Below are 19,177 nucleotides of genomic sequence, written 5' to 3'. Positions count from 1 at the left end.
TCAAAATAAAAGTTTAGTTACGTAGATAACGTTCAGTTAACAACTTGTCTGCAGTGCTTAGCCACTTGACAGGGGTTGGGGGAATTCTACAGAAATACACCAGAAAGACTGGGGGGAGGGGGAGAGTTCTTGTTTCTTAAGAAGCTGCTAGTTTCTCAGTCTGGGTTAAGTTACAAGTGAAAAATTTACTCCTGAAGGAATTCGATGCCACTGCACAATCTAGAATTTGTGTAGAATTTCATTTTCCCCACAGAACTGGGACTGCTGGCTGCCACTAGGGGCTGTTGGACTCTGCAGAGCCCAGCTCGTAGGGGGTGGCATGCCCGTACTGGGCGAGATGGAGGTTCTGCACTGCTGTGCTTGATCCTCATGCACCTGGGAATGTGAGTAGGCCTGGGACACTCAACTCTGGCAAAGGGTGAGGAAGGGCAGGGCCATACCACGACCCCCAGAGGGACAGTAACTAAGCTGCATGGAGCAGAGCCTGTGACTGGGTTCTGAGGGGATGGGGCACGGGTGTACACCCCCACAGCGGGGCTCTGGGGAAGTGAAGGGGTGCAGCTGTCTGGGTAAGGGGGGACCCATGCAGCCCCCTCCAGCACCTCCCAACTAGAACTAGGTTGTCATAGGGGTTTCTTTAACTCTCTACTCTTGGGGGAATCTTTTTGTTGTCTTTATTGTTGACATACTTTGCTGACGGGTATTTTGAAATGACCAAAATAATTGAAACTGGAGTGATTTATATTGTGTTGTTTTTGACAAATAAAATATGCAGAATATGCACATAATTTTTAATTTTGGGGAGGCAAATTCCCCCAGAGTAAAAGTTAGGTGCAGCACTGTTCTTTCTGTAGCTGTTCCCTTAGATACAGTTTTTTTTTTCATAAATGGCTGTTTAGATCAGCAGAGGCAGTTGGAAATGCAGCATCCCCTAGAGTGGTTGTCTTAATTAGTTTGATGTAGTCTACCTTCATTTTGCCACCTTTTCATTGTGGTGGTGGTGGTTGCTGGTGCTGCTGCTTGGGAGGGTTTGGAGATGGCTTTGCAAAAGAGGAGATTAGTGTTTGAAGCCTTTTCAAGTATCCAAAAATATTTTCAAAAATATCTTTGGAACTACATCACCAGTCTTAAACTTCTCCTGTAGAGTTTCTAAACAGCTTTTCTGGTTCTAATAACTTATTGTGTGGAAGAAATGTTATTTCTGAAGCTTAAAGTGTTTAAAGAAAAAATGCTCTTATATTCAGTACCAGCTATTCAGTAACACCATGTGTGTTCCCAGCATTCTCAGTGCCCAGAATAGCTTGACTAAAATGTATAGTACAAGTGAAGTTTCTCAGGGTATTGTACGCTGCACTTGAAGCAGTTTCGACTTGATAGACTTAAGTATTCATAGAACAACTCAATCATAAGTCACAAAAGTTAGCAAGATAAAAAAAGGCCTATTAAACTGAGTCCACCACCCATTCATAAAGGTCTTTCAAGAATATATTCAGGAAGTGGTTGTTTGAAAAGGTAGGTGTCTGTTAGAATAAAGTGGCAAGGCTAATGGTTCTAGTTACCTCTTATTATCACAGGCAAGAAACATTATCACTGAATCCTGAAGAGTTCCAAAGAGTTCTGACAAATTGAAGAATATTGCAGGCGTAAATAGTTTGTGGTTAGAGCAGTAGAAAGGCAGACAGGACTTCAGAGTTCTTAATTATAAATAGTAATGATAAATGGATGTTATATGGTGTCTGCCCGAGTTCTGTCTTGAGCTTTCTGTGTGGTCTTGTCTCTTTTCCCATATGTAATGTGGGAGTATTACATGCTTGCTTTCTTCATGGGAGGTTATAAAACTAGTATAGGGCTTTAAGATGTAAATAGCATAGGTGCTAAGCAGTAGTATCTAGTTTTTAGTACGGTGACTCTTGGTGTATTGACAAATTTCAGATTTTTCTACATGCAATTTACAGAAATCCACTATAAGATACCATGTTAATAGGGTTGCCAACTGTCTAATCACACAATCCCAAACACCCTTGGCTGGCCTCCAGCCCCTCTTCCCTAAGGCCACGCCTCTGCCCTGCCCCTTCTCTGAGGGCCGCCTCCCTCCATTTCTCACTCTCCCCACCCTCACTCACTTTATCTGGGCTGTAGCACGGGGTTGGGGTGCAGAATAGGGTTTGGGTTCTGGGCTGTGGGGTGGGGCCAAGTGATTCGGAGTATGCAAGTGGGCTCTGGGTTGATCCTGGGGCAGGGGTTTGGGATGCGGGATGGGGCTCAGGGTGCAGGATCTGGGAAAGGGTTTGGGTGTGGGAAGGGGTTGTGACCTGAGGCAGAGGGTTTGGGATGCAGACTCTGGGAGGGAGTCTGGGTGCGGGAGGGGTCTCAGGGCTGGGGCAGGGGGTTGGTGTGTGGAAGAGGTTGTGGGGTACAAGATCTGGGAGGGAGTTTGGTATGGAAGGGGGCTGATTCATGGGTTCGGGGTGCAGGAGAGGGTTCAGGGTGCAGGCTGCGGCTGGGTAGCTCCCACCTCATGTGGCTCCCGGAAGCGGCGGCATGTCTGGCAGCAACTCTAGGCTCACGGGCATCCAGGTGGCTCTGAAGGCCGCCCCTGCCAGCAGCACCCCTGCAGCTCCTTTTGGCTAGGAATGGGGAACTGCCGCCAGTGGAAGCTGCGGAGTCGGCACTCGGGGAGGGAGCAGAGCACAGAGACCTCCTGGCTGAGCCGCCTCCTAGGAGCCACTGCCAGACATGTCACTGCTTCTGGGAGTGGCATGGAGCCAGGGCAGTAGGGAACCTGCCTTAGCCCCACTGCGCCACCGGACTTTTTGTGGCCTAAAATTTCCCAGATTGGCTTCAGTAGCCTCTGGGAGATCAAGCCCAATTCTGGGAGACTCCTAGCCAAACCAGAAGGGTTGGCAACCCTACATGTTAATATTGTTTATTGGCTGCATCATACAGGGGGTCCCCAGTATACCTCTCCCCTTTATCGGTCGTTTTGCATATCCGTTGTTTGTCAATAGGGGAATGTGTTCCAGTTCCCCTGGGTCCTGATAAGCATATCCATCGCTTCTCGTTTTGTGAGGCTTTTCTTTGGGTGCTTCCCCTGGCATTCAGGAGGCACTGGGAGGGAGGAGGAGGAGTGGGGACAGGACATGCTCGAAGGAGGGGGTGGAACTGGGCAGGAAGAGGCAGGGCGGAGGTGAGTGGGGCGGCAAGAGGCAGGGCGGACCATTATTTCTTATGGGGAAAAATTCCCTGGTATCCATTGCCCTTTTCAGGAACACAACCTGAACATATACCAGGACACACTGTAACTGTTACTCTGTGTAGCAATGGCTAACAAGCTGTACAAGCTACTAAAATAGCCAGGAATATAAGTGTGTTTCCTACTTGGAGATGTTTAGATTGCGTGTTTATTGCAGACTTAATGTTTGTGAGGGGAATAGTAGTTGTTAAATAGAGCAGATGGCTAGCAGTGTTACTATCTTTCTGGAGGCATGTCTAGTTATTTACAGCTCAAATGTTGGTTTAAAAACAAAGGCAACTGTTTTGTCATAATAGTACAGAATGCATTTTTGTATTCTAAGTCATTGATGTATCATAAAAGCAAGTTCTGAACTCATAAAGGAATGAGCTAAAAGACCATTAAGCAGGTTAAAAACAGATGATTCAAAATTTAAAGTTTAAAATTAAGCTCCTTTTTAGTGAGCTTAACTTTAAAAGCTAGACAACTTTAAACACTGGTTATGAACAGTCACAGTAACCATTGGTTATGAGTTAAGATTCCTAAACACATGCTTGAATTAGAGTTAAAAAGTACATTTAACTGTAGGCCTACACCTGCTTCTGCTGAATGGATAGTGATGTTTGAATGGGTAGCTATTCAGTATTTCATTTGCTCCATCGTTTAGTGTATAGTTCCATGACCATTAAAACCCTGCTCTGAATATAGTAATTTATTTATGGGTTTTTTAATGGCAGTGCTTCACAAATATTAATCTTCCTAACACCCTTATGAGGTAAGGTGATATCCCTATTTTACAGATGGAGATTTTAGGCATAGAGAGATTAAAGTCAAGTGTCCAGTAAGTTGGATGCCCAATTTGAGATGCCATGGGCCTGATATTTTCCAGAGTATTCAGCATTTCATAATACTTTATATGTTCAGAGCAGAGCTCCAATGGATTTCAGTTGAAGCTGAGTGCTCAGCATTTCTGCACAGGTGTCTAGAGGTGATCTCTCAGAAAATGAAGAACATACAGTTCGTGACCACTGGTGAAAAGTTTAATTTGTGACTTGCCCAACATCACATAGGAACTCTGGCAGAGACATGGATAGAATCCAGATTTCCTGGGTAGCATTCTGTTGTTTTAACCAGGTGATCAGCCTTTGTTCTTCCTGCAGTCCCTTGCTTCATTTACTACACACCTTTCAGTATGCACAGCAAATGAGGTAGGGATTCAACAGACAACACTGTCATTCACTATACAACACTGATCCATTCCCTGGGCACTGGCTATCCTTTGCACTGAATGAGTCAGGGGTTCCGTGGGAAAAAAATAGTTTGTGATTTGGTAATTAAAGCCTATAGCATAATGAATACACATAATATTACTCCTGAGGGAAATTTAAAATTCTGTGCACAATATTTTAAAATTCTGCAAGTTTTCTCAATAAATAAATGCAGAGGCTTCAGCATGGCAGTGGGGAGCACAGGCCACTGGCTGTACAAAAGTGGAAGATCACCCTGCAATCTCCCCACCCCCGGGACACAGACTCAGTGGTGAGGCTGCACCCAACCCTGACGCAGCATAGGGCCTGCGACTGCCCCAGAAACACCCTGGGGGCCTGCGCCAGGCACACCAGGTGTGGGGCAGGCAGGCTTAACAAGGCAGGTTCCAAGTGTGGAGAGGCTCAAGGTGGGGGGGATTAGGTTGTGGGTTGAGAGGATTCTGTGTGACACAATCTGGGTGCAGGCAGCTCAGTGTGGGGTCTAGGTGTGGGGGGATCTGGATGCACAGAAGCTCATTGTGGGAGGGGGTTGCAGGTGCAGAGGCAATAGGACTCTGCAGGGGTTCCAGGTGAAAGTGGGGCTCAGCAGAGGGGTCTGGGTGCTGGGGGGTTAGGGGTCTGGGTGCAGCTAGTTGGGTGTCATGGTGTTGGGGTCTAGATGTGGGGGCTCAGGGTGGTGTGGGGGTGGAGCTCATCAGGGTGGGGGTTTGATTGTAGGGAGCTTAATGGGGGGTGGTCTGGGTGCAGAGGGGCTCTAGATGCAGCAGTTGAGGTTCAGTGGGGTGGGGTTCGGGTATGGAGGGCTAGGGGGGTTCTGGGTGTATGGGGTGAGGTTTGGTGGGGGTGGGTCTGACAGTCCCAGACGCTCCTTGCAGGGGAAGTCCTGTCCTGTCCTGCCTCCAGCTCAGCCCTGCAGTGATTTACCTCTCCGCTCTCTTCTCCGGGTGCCTGAAACAATGTACCTGCGCAGCTAGGGAGTGATGCTTGACTGCTCTTGCAGCTTCCCTTCACTTCCCTGTCAAAGTCATTTTTTTGTGGGGGACATGAATTCTGCGCACGTGCAGTGGTGCAGCATTTTCCCAGGAGCAACATAAAGAAGAATTAAGGTTGCCCAGGCAACCGTTTTTTAATGTGGCTTTTAATGTAATTTTTCTATTTTTCTTCTTCAAACAAACTGGGGAAAAAATTACATCACGTGGAATTATATTGATCCCTCACATAAGTCATCACCAGGGTTCAGATCTTTAGAACCACAACATAGCCTTCTACCACTTGAAGTAAGGTAGTAGCTGGTAGCGGAAAGTGGCTGTTCATCATCTATGTGGCCTACTCACTAGAGAATGACAAAACATTTTGCCAGTGGTTTTACAGATATTTGGTGACAGTAGAGGAATGTGGAGACTCCGGGTTCCTGGTTTCACTTCCGGGTTCTGGAGCAGTGTATCTTCTAGGGGTTATGGAATCCTGTCCCCCACCTGAAACTTCATCCCTTCTATCCCTGTCCTCTCCAGCTTGTCTTAGGGCTTGTCTTCACTATCAGGGTAAATTGACCTAAGTTACACTATTTCATCTATGTGAAGAACGTAGGACATAGTGGTGTCTTCACTGCGCTGCGTCGACAGGAGGCACCCTCCGGTCAACTTACCTTACTCTTTTCTGGGAGCTGGAGTACCAGAGTTGACCAGAGAGTGCTCTGCCATCGATTGCAGCAGCGTCAGTCTTCCCAGTAGTGAAGACAAGCCCTCAGTCCTCATCCCTCTAATCTCCCTTGTCTTCCTCCTTTTTCCCCTCCTGCAAGCTTCCAGTTCTTCTGCATTTGAGTTAGACTAACTTCTTTTCCATGCTGTTGGGGCCTCAGCAGTCTGATCAGTCAGTCTCCCTGCTTTCAGTTCTGGTGCTTGACGCCTCAGCAATACCAAGCTTCCGGGAGGAGCAATTCCAGGGAAAAGTCTAGCTCAGCCCTGTGGTCCTGGGAGAGACCATACACTGTTGCTCTTGGGGATGGTACACATGCAATCTGGTTGACACATAGGAACTTTATGGCAGTGGAGTATGCTCAGTGCAGATGGAATCTTTGGTGAATTTAGCTGTCAAGCTGCAACAAGCCTCTGAGCACGTGTGAACTGCTTGGGTGGTTTGTGAAAAAGCGCATACCTGGAGCTAGGACAACTCCCCTTTGCCAAATTTCTAGTCTCAGTTCCAAAGTATGGAGGCTCTGATCTTTTTAGTGAAAAGGTTGTAAGAATCTTTTAAGAATGGCAAAATGTATTTTCCCCTAAATTTGTTCTCTGACATGGCAAAATCATTTCTACCAAAACTCCTCCCAGTCATCTTCCACACTCCACCCTAGAAAAATCAGCCAGAGACAGATAGCTAGCTTGCAGAATCTCAGCTTGAATGGTTAGATAGGTAATGTTACTGGCAGCTGAAAACAGGGTCTTACCATTGAAGCTGTTAGGCAGTGTTAACTAGAGACTACCAGTGCTACCTATGATGTCATAATATTTTTAGTATGTCTCCATTTTTTTTTACATTCTAATGTTGTTGTTGTTTGACTGCTGCACATGAAGATGTCTTCACTTAATGCCTAACAAACATTAACACAGGTACCCTCAGAACATTGCTGGGACACAAGGGGTGGAGGATAGAAGAGCTGATATGTTCTGTCTTACGGTTGGGGAAATTGACGGAGGTTTGTCTTGTCACATAGGAAGTCATAGGTAGAGCCAGGAATAGAACCCTGATCAGCTGGTTCCCAGTTCATTTGTTCGCCACAGGCCAGCCTGCCCTGTCTCTTAGCTATACTTTCCTCTGTGTAAAAGTCTGATCTTTGCCTTAAAGTCAATATACCACTAATTTCAGATTCTAGTGCTCAGCTCAGTCTTGATACTGAGTACAAGAATCAGAGTTCTGTCAGCACACTGTTTCATCAACCCCATGTATACTAGCAGTTAACAAACCAGCATCTTCCTGCTCCTCCATACGAATTTTGCTGAAGGAGATTAGCAATAGCATGATGGTACACCAGCATCAGAATCGCAAGACTTTTTTTGTGGTTACTTTTGAAATGTTACATTTGTTTCCTTTTTTTAACATAAACTAAAGTGCAGTAAACAGAAATATTACTGTACTCTAGTATGTTTTTATTTTGTTTAAAAAAGTTATTATCAAAGCATTTATTTCAAACAAATTAGAAAAGCATTCTTCCACTAGTATATAAAAATATTAGTTGCCAAAGTTACTCCTTTTGCAAAGTTGATGGTATAGTTTAGACAGCTGTATTTTAATTTACTCCTTGTAATGTATAACCAAATCATAATGCTAATATAAAATTTCTTCTCCTTGTAGATTTGTGATATTGAATTAGCATTCTGCAGCATGCAATCGGATATGAATTTTACAACTATATTCCCTGCTGGGCAGCATAGTGACATTTATGAGATAGTTCCCTGGATGTAATTAAGGCAGTGTATTTTCAGTTTCCTTGCTTGTTAATATGATCCTAATTGATGGCTTGATTTGTTAATGGGGAGTTGTACTGAGTTTTAGAACTGGGAGCTGTAAGCTTTAGAAATGGCTCTTAAAAGTTCTAATTATTGCAGAATTCTTAAAAAAATTCTTAAAAAAAAAAACCTGGTCCAAATGGTATAACCTTGCTGGTTATACCTTGCTTATAAAATGTCTTGAAACAATCTAAAATATAAAAATTTTCTTGATATTTATTAATAATCTTTGCAGGAAACATGAAAGAAAAATGAAACAGGATGAGATACGCAAGAAATATGGTATGTATGCTAATCTTACTGTAATATCTGAACAAAGTCTTTTCTTCCCTGTTCACACTATTTAAATAGACATATTCCCATCAGATTGGTAATGAATACGGACCCTTTCACGTTAGGATTTTGAGTCCAGGTTAATAGTGATGAAAAGTCACTACTATTCGACCGTTCAGTAGCCTGAGTAAAGTAGACTGTCTGGCCTTAGTCCAGTTTCATGTGGGTGATAATTAGAATCATTATTAGCATTCACAGCAGGAAAACAAGGATTAAATGGAGATTTTGGAGCCTGCAGTACTTTCATTCCTGCTGTTAGTTGTTCCAAAATAGATTTGTGGCACAGTAGTGAGAATAGGGAAGGATGAGGGAGCTTTGCACTACCATTGCCTGTGTTATGCCTCTTACTGGAGGTCTTCATTATTCAGAGCTGTCAATCTTGGCCCTTTTTTGATTTGGTTTGTTCGTGGGGCTACTGATGCCATGTATTCAAATATGCATGATAAAAAGATATACTGTGTTTTTTATTATGTAAATTAAAAAGATAGTGATTCTGTATTTAGAGCTCTGACCAGCCACTCAAAACCATTTTAATTTCCAGTCTCTTGTTAAACTGATTGACAGGAGCTGGGAATGTCTTCATCATTCTGCACCTAGTCCACTGGCATATGCAGGAGTGTTTTAGTTGAGCACTAAAGGGATTTTCTTGGATAAAGGAAGCTTGCAATAACATGAGCTCCTTAGTGAACCTTAAGAGTAGGAGAAGGGAAAATTGTTACAGAAACTCTAATTTTTAAGTGTGCATATAATTCACAAATTTTGATTTTGTAGCAGTGTATAACATCACTGACCTTGGCCTTCAAACTTGTGTTCCGTTTTAAAATGTTTGATTGAGTTATATGGACGTAAATAAAAAAAGAATTAGTCAGTGCATTTTGTTTTAAGATTAATATTACCCCCCCCTCCCCCCGCTTGTATTTATGCAGACTTGATGGGTTCAGTCCTGTGGGGTACTGAGCTTCCCGTAATATCCAAAAAAGCACTCAGCACGGAAGTCAGTGGGACTGCTCAAGTGCTTGAAGTTGAGCATTTGCTTAAATGCTTTGCTGGATCTTGTCAGAATGCTTAGTGCCTTTTAGGATTGAGCCCTGTAATCATTTGCATTCTGGCTATAAATCTACCAAGCTCGCTTGCAGATGCATTCTTCAATCACATGCATGTCAGTGTGTCACCCTGCTCCCACTGAAGTCAATAGTTCTGTCTCTGACTTCAGTGGGAGTACATTCCAGCCCCCAGTGTGCAAGTATTAGTCTTGACTTCTAATAAAATTATTAGATGTACCCATGTTTGCACCCAACTTGTTTACAGGGCAGTTGCCACATAATAGTTTAACAATTAGACTTGGAAACTTCAAAAGTTAACTTTTTTATAAAACGGATTTATTTGCAAGGTAAGTTTCATCTGTTGCATCTTCAGACGACACTTTATATTATCAATCCAAATGCAATTTCTCATAATTAATAGATTTTTCAATAGAGGCACCAAACTGGGTTATAAAGATGTGTGTGGTTGAATAGGAAATAGTTGAAAGGAGAGATGTTATACCTTTTTTTTTTAAATCCTCAAGCAACATCAAATGACTCCAAATAGATGAAACTCTTATTCTGAAATATTAGTCCAAAAGTTAGTACACTGAATAAAGTACAAATGCTAATTCTCATCTTTGAATATGATTATAAAAATAATTAAATGAGACATGATACAGGTCCTCAGCACAGCCTTGAATCTCCTTGATCTGTCTTCATTTTTAGCTGTCTAGTAAATACAGTCTGATAAAAATTGCTGCAGAAAATTATGGAGGCACTAGATTATTTTACGCTGCCTCTTACACATTGCAGAGGGGATTCACTGTTAAGTAGGCAAAGACGAGTGGCAGAATGACAATGGCTTTGTTAACCTGACTCTGTAAATTAAGATGATCATGCCTGAAATGTCAGCCCTTGGTTGGCTTTAAGGGAATGCCTTTTTCCCATTTCACCCACCAGCTTTTCTTATCCCATTTAAATGGTAATTACACATTTATAATGCATTGCAAGTGTCGCTCACTTCAGCCATAGTCCTTTGGGAGCACTGGAAGCAATAGAGCTTTAGTAATGGGGAATATTCATTTTGAATTGTTTTTGTTGCAAAATTTGTCACTATTTTTCATTTGCTCGCATATATGAATGCAGTATGATTATTCAAATTATACATTGATGGTTTAACAACCTTTAAAATTGAATTTAGAGTATTTTCCAGCTTGTGTAATGTACAAAGAAACTATGATTTAATTGCCCCCATATTTGCTGCTATTGTACATTTGATATAGCATCAGTAAGATGCTGCTTTACTGTCTGTACTTCTGGATTTTTGCTTGGTGATAGTGGAAGAGGCCTATCTCTCCAAGATGATAAAGAATGTCCTTTGTCTTCAGTTACACATGATGATTCCCCTGCATGATCTGGGGATTCCACACTCCTTGTTTCCTCTTAAATTCTGTAAAGACACTTGATAGTCATTCTAATGGTGCATAATCCTATTTCTGTACTTTGATTTTACATAAAACATTTATGTTTAAAAGTTTTTCACAAGAAATAGTTATACTGGCCTAGATGGGTATATTTTACTTTGACCTTCTGTAGTGTTCTGAATGCAAAACAGTTGAATCTCTTCTAAGTCATTAGTTTAAAATTTTTGTAATACTTATTTTTATTAGCTTGTAACTTAAGAGTTGAGAGCAAGTTGACTATTTTGAAGTTGAAATATAATATGAAATTTAAGGAAGAAAACCTGTGTTTAATGGGGGAGATGGAGCAATCTGCTTGTGGTTTTTACAAGCCTGTTTCCTCATGACCAAGCTCAGAAGTGACCTGAGTCAGCCCTTATACTGGGCTTCAGGAGACATGTCTAACAAGTTTGTCCTCTGAACTTCAAAGTCCAAACCAAAGGTTGGGTTTTCACACCTACATCAAAAGGAAAACCACCACAAGGAGAGAAGTTCCTTGTGCCTAGCTCAAGACAGTGGGTGAGCTCTACCTGAATTCAACTATCTGACTTTCAGCTCCAGATCCTTCCACTTTTGAACCACAACATCCAAGCTGTAGCAGCTGGCTCTAGCCTGTCACCACACCTAAAATTTTGCCCATCCTCTTATTGGTGGTTCCCCAGATCCTTTTTGCCCACCATCACATATGTCAAGTCTCCTTCTCCACTAAGAGACAATACAAGCAACTCACTGCTGTCTTCTGGTCTCTGTTTCTCGTGATGATCTCAGTCTGCATTCTCCGATAAGAAAAGGAAGAAACTAAAAATGTTGGTGTATGAGATGTGGCAGGCATGGGTGGGATGAATAAAAACAAAGGGGAGGTTGGAAGCAAGGCATATAAGTAGGGCCCTACCAAATTCACAGACCATATTTCATGGTCATAGGATTTAAAAAACCTTAAATTTTACAGTTTCAGATATTTAAATCTGAAATGATCAGTGTTTCACAGTGCGGGGTCCCGACACGAAAACGGCTGGTGGGGCGGGGAGTTGTGGTATTGCCACCTCCATTGCTCTGAAGGCAGCGGTGCAGAAGGGAACAGCACCCTTCCTTTGTGCCAGCATCAGTAGCAGTAAGCCTGGCAACACCATACCACCCTTACTTCTGCGCTGCTGCTACTGACAACGCTGCCTTCGGAGCTGGGCTCCTGGCCAGCAGTCGCAGAGCTTCCTGCAGCTCGGGAGGTTCCTGGAGGTAGGTCTTATCCAGCCCCGGGATGCCCTTGCAGGGGACGAAGTCCGGCACATGGTAGGAGCCCCTGTCTGGGGCATCCCAGCCCTGCCCCTCCCCAGCTCCGGGCCCAGCGCTTGTGGAGGGGTGCAGGGAGTTACACAGCACCCCATGACCACAGCGTCCTGGGCAGTCACCCACCGAAAGACCGGCCTTGCCCCCCAAAATGATGAATCCCCCCCCATGACATGCCACCCTCACTTCTGTGCTGCTGCTGGTGGCACTACTTTCAAAGCTGGTTCATGGCCAAAAGCTGCTGCTCTCCAGCCACTCGGCTCTGAAGGCAGCACGGAAGGAAGGAAGGAAGGCATATCATTTCCCCTATGCATTCCTAGTCTCCTTGAGGATAGGGTAAATGAAAATTCCCTCGCTCGTTTCAGGAGCCTTTGTTCTTGGTGCTGTGAAATTAAAATTTCTCCCTGTAATCAGGCAGGCTTGTGACCTGTAATACCCACACTGGACTGACCTCTAGGTTTAGGTCTGAAAATTTAGATACCCTAATATGTAGTATTAGGATAAAAGGAAACTCCTTGAAATTAAAACAAGTGAAAACTAGTTAAAAATATTAATAATTTGTGGAAATTGCACTAAAGGATATTAAGCCTAATAGTTTAGTAAAACTAAAACAAATATCACTATGAAAAGCATCTGCAGTAATGCTAGGTAGGACAAAATTACGTATGCTATAAAGTATGAGGACTAACAGTCTAAATGATCAGTGGCTGTGGTAAGAAGGATACTTCCCCTGTGCAGTGTTGTATGGTTAAGTGCATTATAGGAGTTTCATACCTTCCTTTGAAGAATTTGGATTTGGCACTGTTGGAGACAGAATACCACCTCTATTCATTCTTGATGGCAGTGGTGACTGGAGCTATTCTGTGCTGCTTTTAGAATGATCATGTAAAGTATGGTATTTTAAACCAATCTTATGAAAGGCAGGTGTTAATTAGAACTTCGCCAGGCAAGGTTTAACACAGAGAAATAAAATAAAGAAAATGTGTGAATTCCTTTCAGGGGGAAAAATAAGTTTTCACAGTGTTCATTTTTAGTTGCAGCAATTGTCACATCTAGATTCCCGCTGGTTAGGGCAACTAGTCAAGATGGGAACCTTTTTGATTAGCATAAGATTCTTTTTTTATGAAGGCTTCAAAGGATTTTATTTTATCAGAAAGACCCTTTCATCCCAAAGTTCATTTTGTCACTGATTCTTTATTCACTGTAAGAAAAGGCTTTAGAAGTTAGGTTCTTGGAATTCTATGTGGAATCTAATCAGTGCAGAGAATTTATAGTCTACTTAGTGACCAGCGTAGTAAAATAAATGTTCATAGCTAGTATTGCTACTTTAATTTTATATAGCTAAATATTGTGTAAAGCTATCTAATTTATTTCTTTTTAAATAGCTACTGTCGAGACAAATTTATATCCAGAATGTAAAAAAAACCCAACCTCTCTACATTCAACATGTCATTGATTTAAGTTTTTTCATCTTTGCATAAGGATATGATGATATCCAATATTTACTCCCCTGCTTGAATTGCCAAGGATATACTATAGCATTGCACATTATTCTATTGACAGATGTTACATATAATAAAGTAAGTTGTTTACTGGAGTATAGAAACTTCTAGAGGGATTACTAGGGTGACCAGAAGTCCCGATATTTAGTTGTTTGTCCCGCGTCCCGACACCATTTGTCCCGATATTTTGCTTTGGCGGCACTCCAGGTTTGCTTTTTTTGTTTGTTTGTTTGGTTTTGCTTATGGCGGGAAAAAAACTTAGAGCCAGCCCTGGTGGGGGGATGAGCCTGTGGCTGCTCCCCCACCCCATATGTCCTGATATTTTGTTCTTGTCACCTGGTCACCCTAGGGATTGCTGATTATAAAAAAAAAAAAAAAATTGGTGCACTCCTTTTATAAAGGCACGCACATTACTTTGAGTGCGCGTATATGGGAGTACGTTTTACTGATTCTTTGTCAATCTGCCAAAATTGATGATGATTAACCCTGATGAATTAATGAAAATTCTGTTCCTCCTGAATCCAGTTTCTGAATATACATTATTGTGTAGTAAGATAAATCTGTCATATTTGTTCATGGAAAACGTCTGACAATAAAATAGACCTAAAAGATCGATATATTTTCTGATACTGGTTTAAGGATAGAAGGCTATAAAATAAGTTATACACAATAAGTATACAAGCTTGATCTTGGCTTTGTATAGGATTTAATCAAAGAATTTAAAAACATTTAGTTTTAATTCATAAATAGGGACATCCATCAAATTCACTAGATCTCCTACGTTCCTACCATTTATAAGAGACTGTTTTGTGTATTGCAAATAAAGCTCTGAATTATCAGTGATTCAAGTAATGTAATATATAGCTTTGAATCATATCAAAGATTCAAGTAATTGTAATATTTTATTTTACTAACCCCTATAAATCCTATTACAATGTAAACATCTGTACAGTGTAAATATTTATATATCTGAGAATTTTTGTGGTCCTGAAAATAAATGAGGTAAACACTCCTCTCCATGTACACATGTTGCCTCACAAATATGAATGAGTTACGTTGGGCGTTAGGGAACAAGTAGCCCTAAAGGAATGGTTGTTTTCATCACATTTCAGCCTACTGTAAATACCAAGCTTTCTACTGACAGGGCTTGAAAATATATTGGCTGTTAGCCAGTAAAACTGGCTAATATTGTCTTGCCTGGCAGTTGGATATCTTACTTGCTGCACTCTGCCTAAACTGTACCTGTGACCAGCGCTCCATGCCCCTGTTTGCTTGTATTCATTAAACAGAGCAGTGAATGCTAGGCACCTAGACATTGAAACGCACCCTCTCCACCTATTGAATAAAGATATGCTGGGACACAATGTAGAGGTTGGGAATGAATGGTACAATCTTCTTTCCTCTTCCCCTTTCTTGGTACTGACTGTTGTGAAGAGGGGAATTTAATCAAGAGCTTTACTTCATCAACCTATTTTCCTGCCACCTGCCCAAGACAAAGCAGCTAGGAAAGGTGGTGCTCCAGGTTTTCCAGGCATCACTTGCCAAAACCAATATGAAGGATAGCAAAAGTCCTTCTGCTCCTTCACAGCATGGGTCTGCCACTAGACTCCTCTGGGCCCCTTTATCCTCAGTATGCACTTCTGGCTAGTGGATGTTTAGTAAGTTTCTCAAGGTCTTGTTGAAAATTACCACTGTATGGAACAATGATTATTGCTGAACTAAGCTTTACAGAAGATGTTCACAGATACAATGTCTTTGCAGTGCTTTCTGTGGCAATATTCTGGTTACATTAAAAATCTTTGATAAAAGCACACACTGTGACCTGGTTTAGGTGATGCCTTTGTTCTTGTCCCCAGTAGTTTCAGTGAGTTTGCAGGTGATCTGTATTTGTCCTTAAAGGACATTGGCTGGTGTCACAGAACTACTGCATATCACTGATTGAACTTGACAGGTTTTTGCTCAAGAGTGAAACAGAATTAAGCCAGCATGATGACCTCCCACCTTTTTGAAAGGATGGTCCTCTTACCGCAAAGTTGAATTTATTGGCAGAGCAGTTTGAAACTGTTTCTGCTTAGCCATCTCCACACTTAGTCTTTGATAAAGTAAAGAATTGGCAAATAGCTACAGTATCCTTCACAAGTGAGAAATACTGTTTCTCCTTAATGACTTTTCATGAAAAAATCTTTCTCGCTTTTATGTTTTACTCTTCATGTAAAGTTCATGACTTTTGGTTGAGAAATAAAATGACTTAAGAGTTTATTTCTAATCTACTATAGATGAGTAGTTGTATCTTATACTTTAAGACTAGGGTCCATTTTTTAAAATTCTGTATTTGTACAGAACCTAGCAGAATTCCTGGTCTTTGACTAGGGCTCCTATACACTATGGTAATACAAATAATTAATAAATGCTGTCCTCTTTTCTCAGGTCTCCTTCAGGATTCTGATCATCCTTACAGTAGATTTGAGAATGAATGAAAACAGACACTGTTGAATCTCCTCATCGAAAACTAAGATTCCAGGATAAATGAGCACTTTTATATTGCTTTTCAGCGGTCTTCAGGCTTCTTTTTTTGCAGGTTTTCAGACAGTAAAAATAAATGCACAAATATTTACTAAAATATGTATTTTTAATCTGGCATATTTATCTTTTAGAACTAAATTTTTATAAACACTTTTGGTTTTCGAAATGTTTGCCAATTGTGCTCTCATTAAATGTGAAATGTCACCTTTCCACTTTTAATAAAGCTTTTCTTTGGAATTTGATTTAAATAGTTAACTTCCTAATCATGTATTTGAACTAATATCTTAGCTCACCTTTCTCTTTAAAAAAAAAAAAAAATCCTCTGTTCCCATGTTCCTAAATAAAGATTTTTTTTCTAAATCTGTTGTATGCACATAAGTGATGGCAAGAGTAACGGAAGCATTTGATACTGCAGAAGTGTGGTATTGGTATTGACAAGAAATAATTACAGCGTACAAATTCTTTAGTATCAAAATAGTATGTGAAGAGTTTTTTTAAAATGCAAAATGCGATTTTTTTTATTTATTTTTTTTGCATAGCATAATCTGATGTAATAGCCTGGTAATATATGAACATTTCTGTGTCCTTGGTGTGGAGCAAAAGTTTTGAGTTAGTAAAACGGGCACAAAATCTTTTTGAAACGCATGCAAAATCTTAATATACATTTGTGTGTAAGCTTGAGAGGTAATATCAGGCTGTTTTAAAAATCTTTCTTCCATGAACAATTCTCTAAATTAAAAATACTGCATGATGCCAAGATAGCATCAGTTTAACAGTATAATAATTTCATATTTGTTACCTTTGAGTTTTTGTGGGGAAATTTTCATAATACATTGAGTTCTGTCATCTTCCTGGATTGGTGGATTTTCATTTTTTTCTCTTCATACACAAATGCCTTCCTTGAGCATTTTAAATATGAAGGAGGAAAAAAGAATGAACCTCTGCATTCTGCATCATGTCAGCAAATTATTTAATGTGAATTTCCAATTCTATGTAGTTGGATTTCACTCTGTATTATCTTCTGCTGAATAAATTTACAGTACTGAAGGCCTTTGTATGTTGTTTTTATCAACCTTGCTGGAGGAGAACTCTTAACTAGACATCTTGAATTCAGCTATTCATTGTTTTTCTTCCTAAAGAGGGCTTCTGTGAATAAAAAGCATATTTAAGGAAATGATCAAATATAGGGTTTGAGTAGGGAAAAAGAATGCAATTTGGCTTTCTCTGGTCCTCTGACAAAAAGAAAATCTAACACCATGTACATACAATATGAAGTGGATATTGCCTTAGTATGGTCAGGTGAATTGCCATTCTTTGCAGTATTAAAATGCTTGCATATACTTAAGCTATGAGTAATTAGATTCTATCACTCATCTCAGACTAGTTGCCGTTTTATTTTGGTTTTCCTTCTGAGAATATTTTTCCTCAACAGATGTTTTTATAAAAGCAAGCAACTGCCAGTTCTTGGATCCCCAGTATAATTGAAGACGTAATGTAATTCTGGAGTAGAAGGTTTTTTTTTTATTTGCTTGGAACTCATGAAACTGAGCACAATGGACTGAGCACAGTTTGCTAAGTTTCTTCAACTGTCTACTGTTCTCAAGTCTAAAGTACTATTCATATGTCTGTCTGAAGAAGAATGTGTGATAAGAGTGAGTTGATAGCGTGGAAATAAAGCATAGTGGTTTTCCCAGGAGATGCCTTTGGTAAAAATGATGGAGGTCTGCCCGACATCTCTCAACCCAAATAGTGACATTCGTGACTTAATAGAAAAGCTTTATTTGCACCTGCTACGATATGTGAAAAGCTGTCATGTACTCTAACAAAAGGGGAAAAGCTGTCAGTATGACTTTTAAGGAATTTGTACTGGGTGAAGAAGCAAAATATTTTGAGCATATGGAATTAGTATTTTTTGCTAATGTTATGATTTTAAATATAAGGTAGGTAGAGCTGTGTTATCTTTCCATTAAACATACTGGTTTTGTAGCTCTTTTGCCAAAATTGCAGGCACTAAGAAAGTATATATTGGAAACTATATAATCAGTCTCTTAGCACATATTGTGTATGTACCTTCTTCAATGTGAAACAGTAAATGGGGCATAGGAAAATGTAAAGTGTAAACAAGTTATCGTAACACTTCAAACTGAAAGTTTAGCATTATGTCATCCTGCTTCTATTGAAACCAAAGGTAAACTTCTACTGAATTCAGTATTGGACCTCAGTACCTCAAAAATCTACTAGAAAATGTGAAATAATTCTTGACGAACTTCTCAAAATACTTCCAGTTTGGGAGTATATCTGCCCTATTTCTCAGAAGTTTGTCCTGAATTTGGTGTTCAGTTGTGACCCACCGAGGCACGGTTACAGTTACTTACATAAAACATGTTGGCTTTGTCTTAGGCTGAAGGTTGACAGTCTTTGAATTTTAATTTAGCTCCAAGTAATGGAGTGAAATAGCATTAGACAGATGTAACGTAACATCTTTCTTTGTCTGTGCTCAGGTGTGTGCTAGACTCCTTTGTTCATGTTCAGTAATGAGATTCCCTTCCCCCACATTCTGTGGACAAAGCAAACAGAATGATTGTATAAATAAACAAATCTAAAGGGAACAGAGTAACCACACCTGTAATGTCTGATCAACCCAGTGCATATTGTTGATATTCCTACTACAGATTTGCACAATAAATATCCTCCCCTTCACTTAAACTGGTTTCCTTCATTCCGTCTGTTTTCCCTCTTACTTTAGCAGATATTGTCAGTTTTAGGACTAAAGCTAAAAAAAGGAGGTACCATTAAAAAAAAAAATAATAATAATCCTAAAATAACTGTTCTCATTTCTTTAAAAAACGTTTCAGAGTTAAACTTCTAAAATAACCATATTAGGAATAATAGGGACTGGGCTAATTTCCTTTCCCAAGCAAAATGAAAATAATAAACAGCCTCAATGAGGAAAAGTAAACTATCTTGAACTTCTGTATGGTTTTAACTTAAATATTTAAATATAATTTCTTTTCTCCTGCCAGATTCTTTTTAAATCAACCCTCGCA

At 40.5% G+C, this 19,177-nt stretch overlaps 1 protein-coding gene across 2 annotated transcripts in view; it reads left to right on the top strand.

The window, feature by feature from the left end:
• The window catches only part of PTTG1IP2 (PTTG1IP family member 2), a 60,844-nt gene extending 42,008 nt beyond the window's left edge, over positions 1 to 18,836 (top strand). Inside the window, exons 6-8 of one of the 2 annotated variants that reach the window (XM_048838103.2) lie at positions 8,239 to 8,285; positions 13,588 to 13,685; positions 16,035 to 18,836. In XM_048838103.2, the coding sequence (XP_048694060.2) occupies positions 8,239 to 8,285; positions 13,588 to 13,685; positions 16,035 to 16,100 (211 nt within the window). In that variant the 3' untranslated portion in view covers positions 16,101 to 18,836. The remainder of the gene's footprint in view (positions 1 to 8,238; positions 8,286 to 13,587; positions 13,686 to 16,034) is intronic. The other variant, XM_048838102.2, reaches the window with a different exon arrangement.
• Positions 18,837 to 19,177: the final 341 nt, after the last annotated feature.

Source organism: Caretta caretta, chromosome 2 (assembly GCF_965140235.1).
Source record: "Caretta caretta isolate rCarCar2 chromosome 2, rCarCar1.hap1, whole genome shotgun sequence".
Classification (NCBI taxonomy): domain Eukaryota; kingdom Metazoa; phylum Chordata; order Testudines; family Cheloniidae; genus Caretta; species Caretta caretta.
This window is presented reverse-complemented; position numbering and strand designations above follow the sequence as displayed.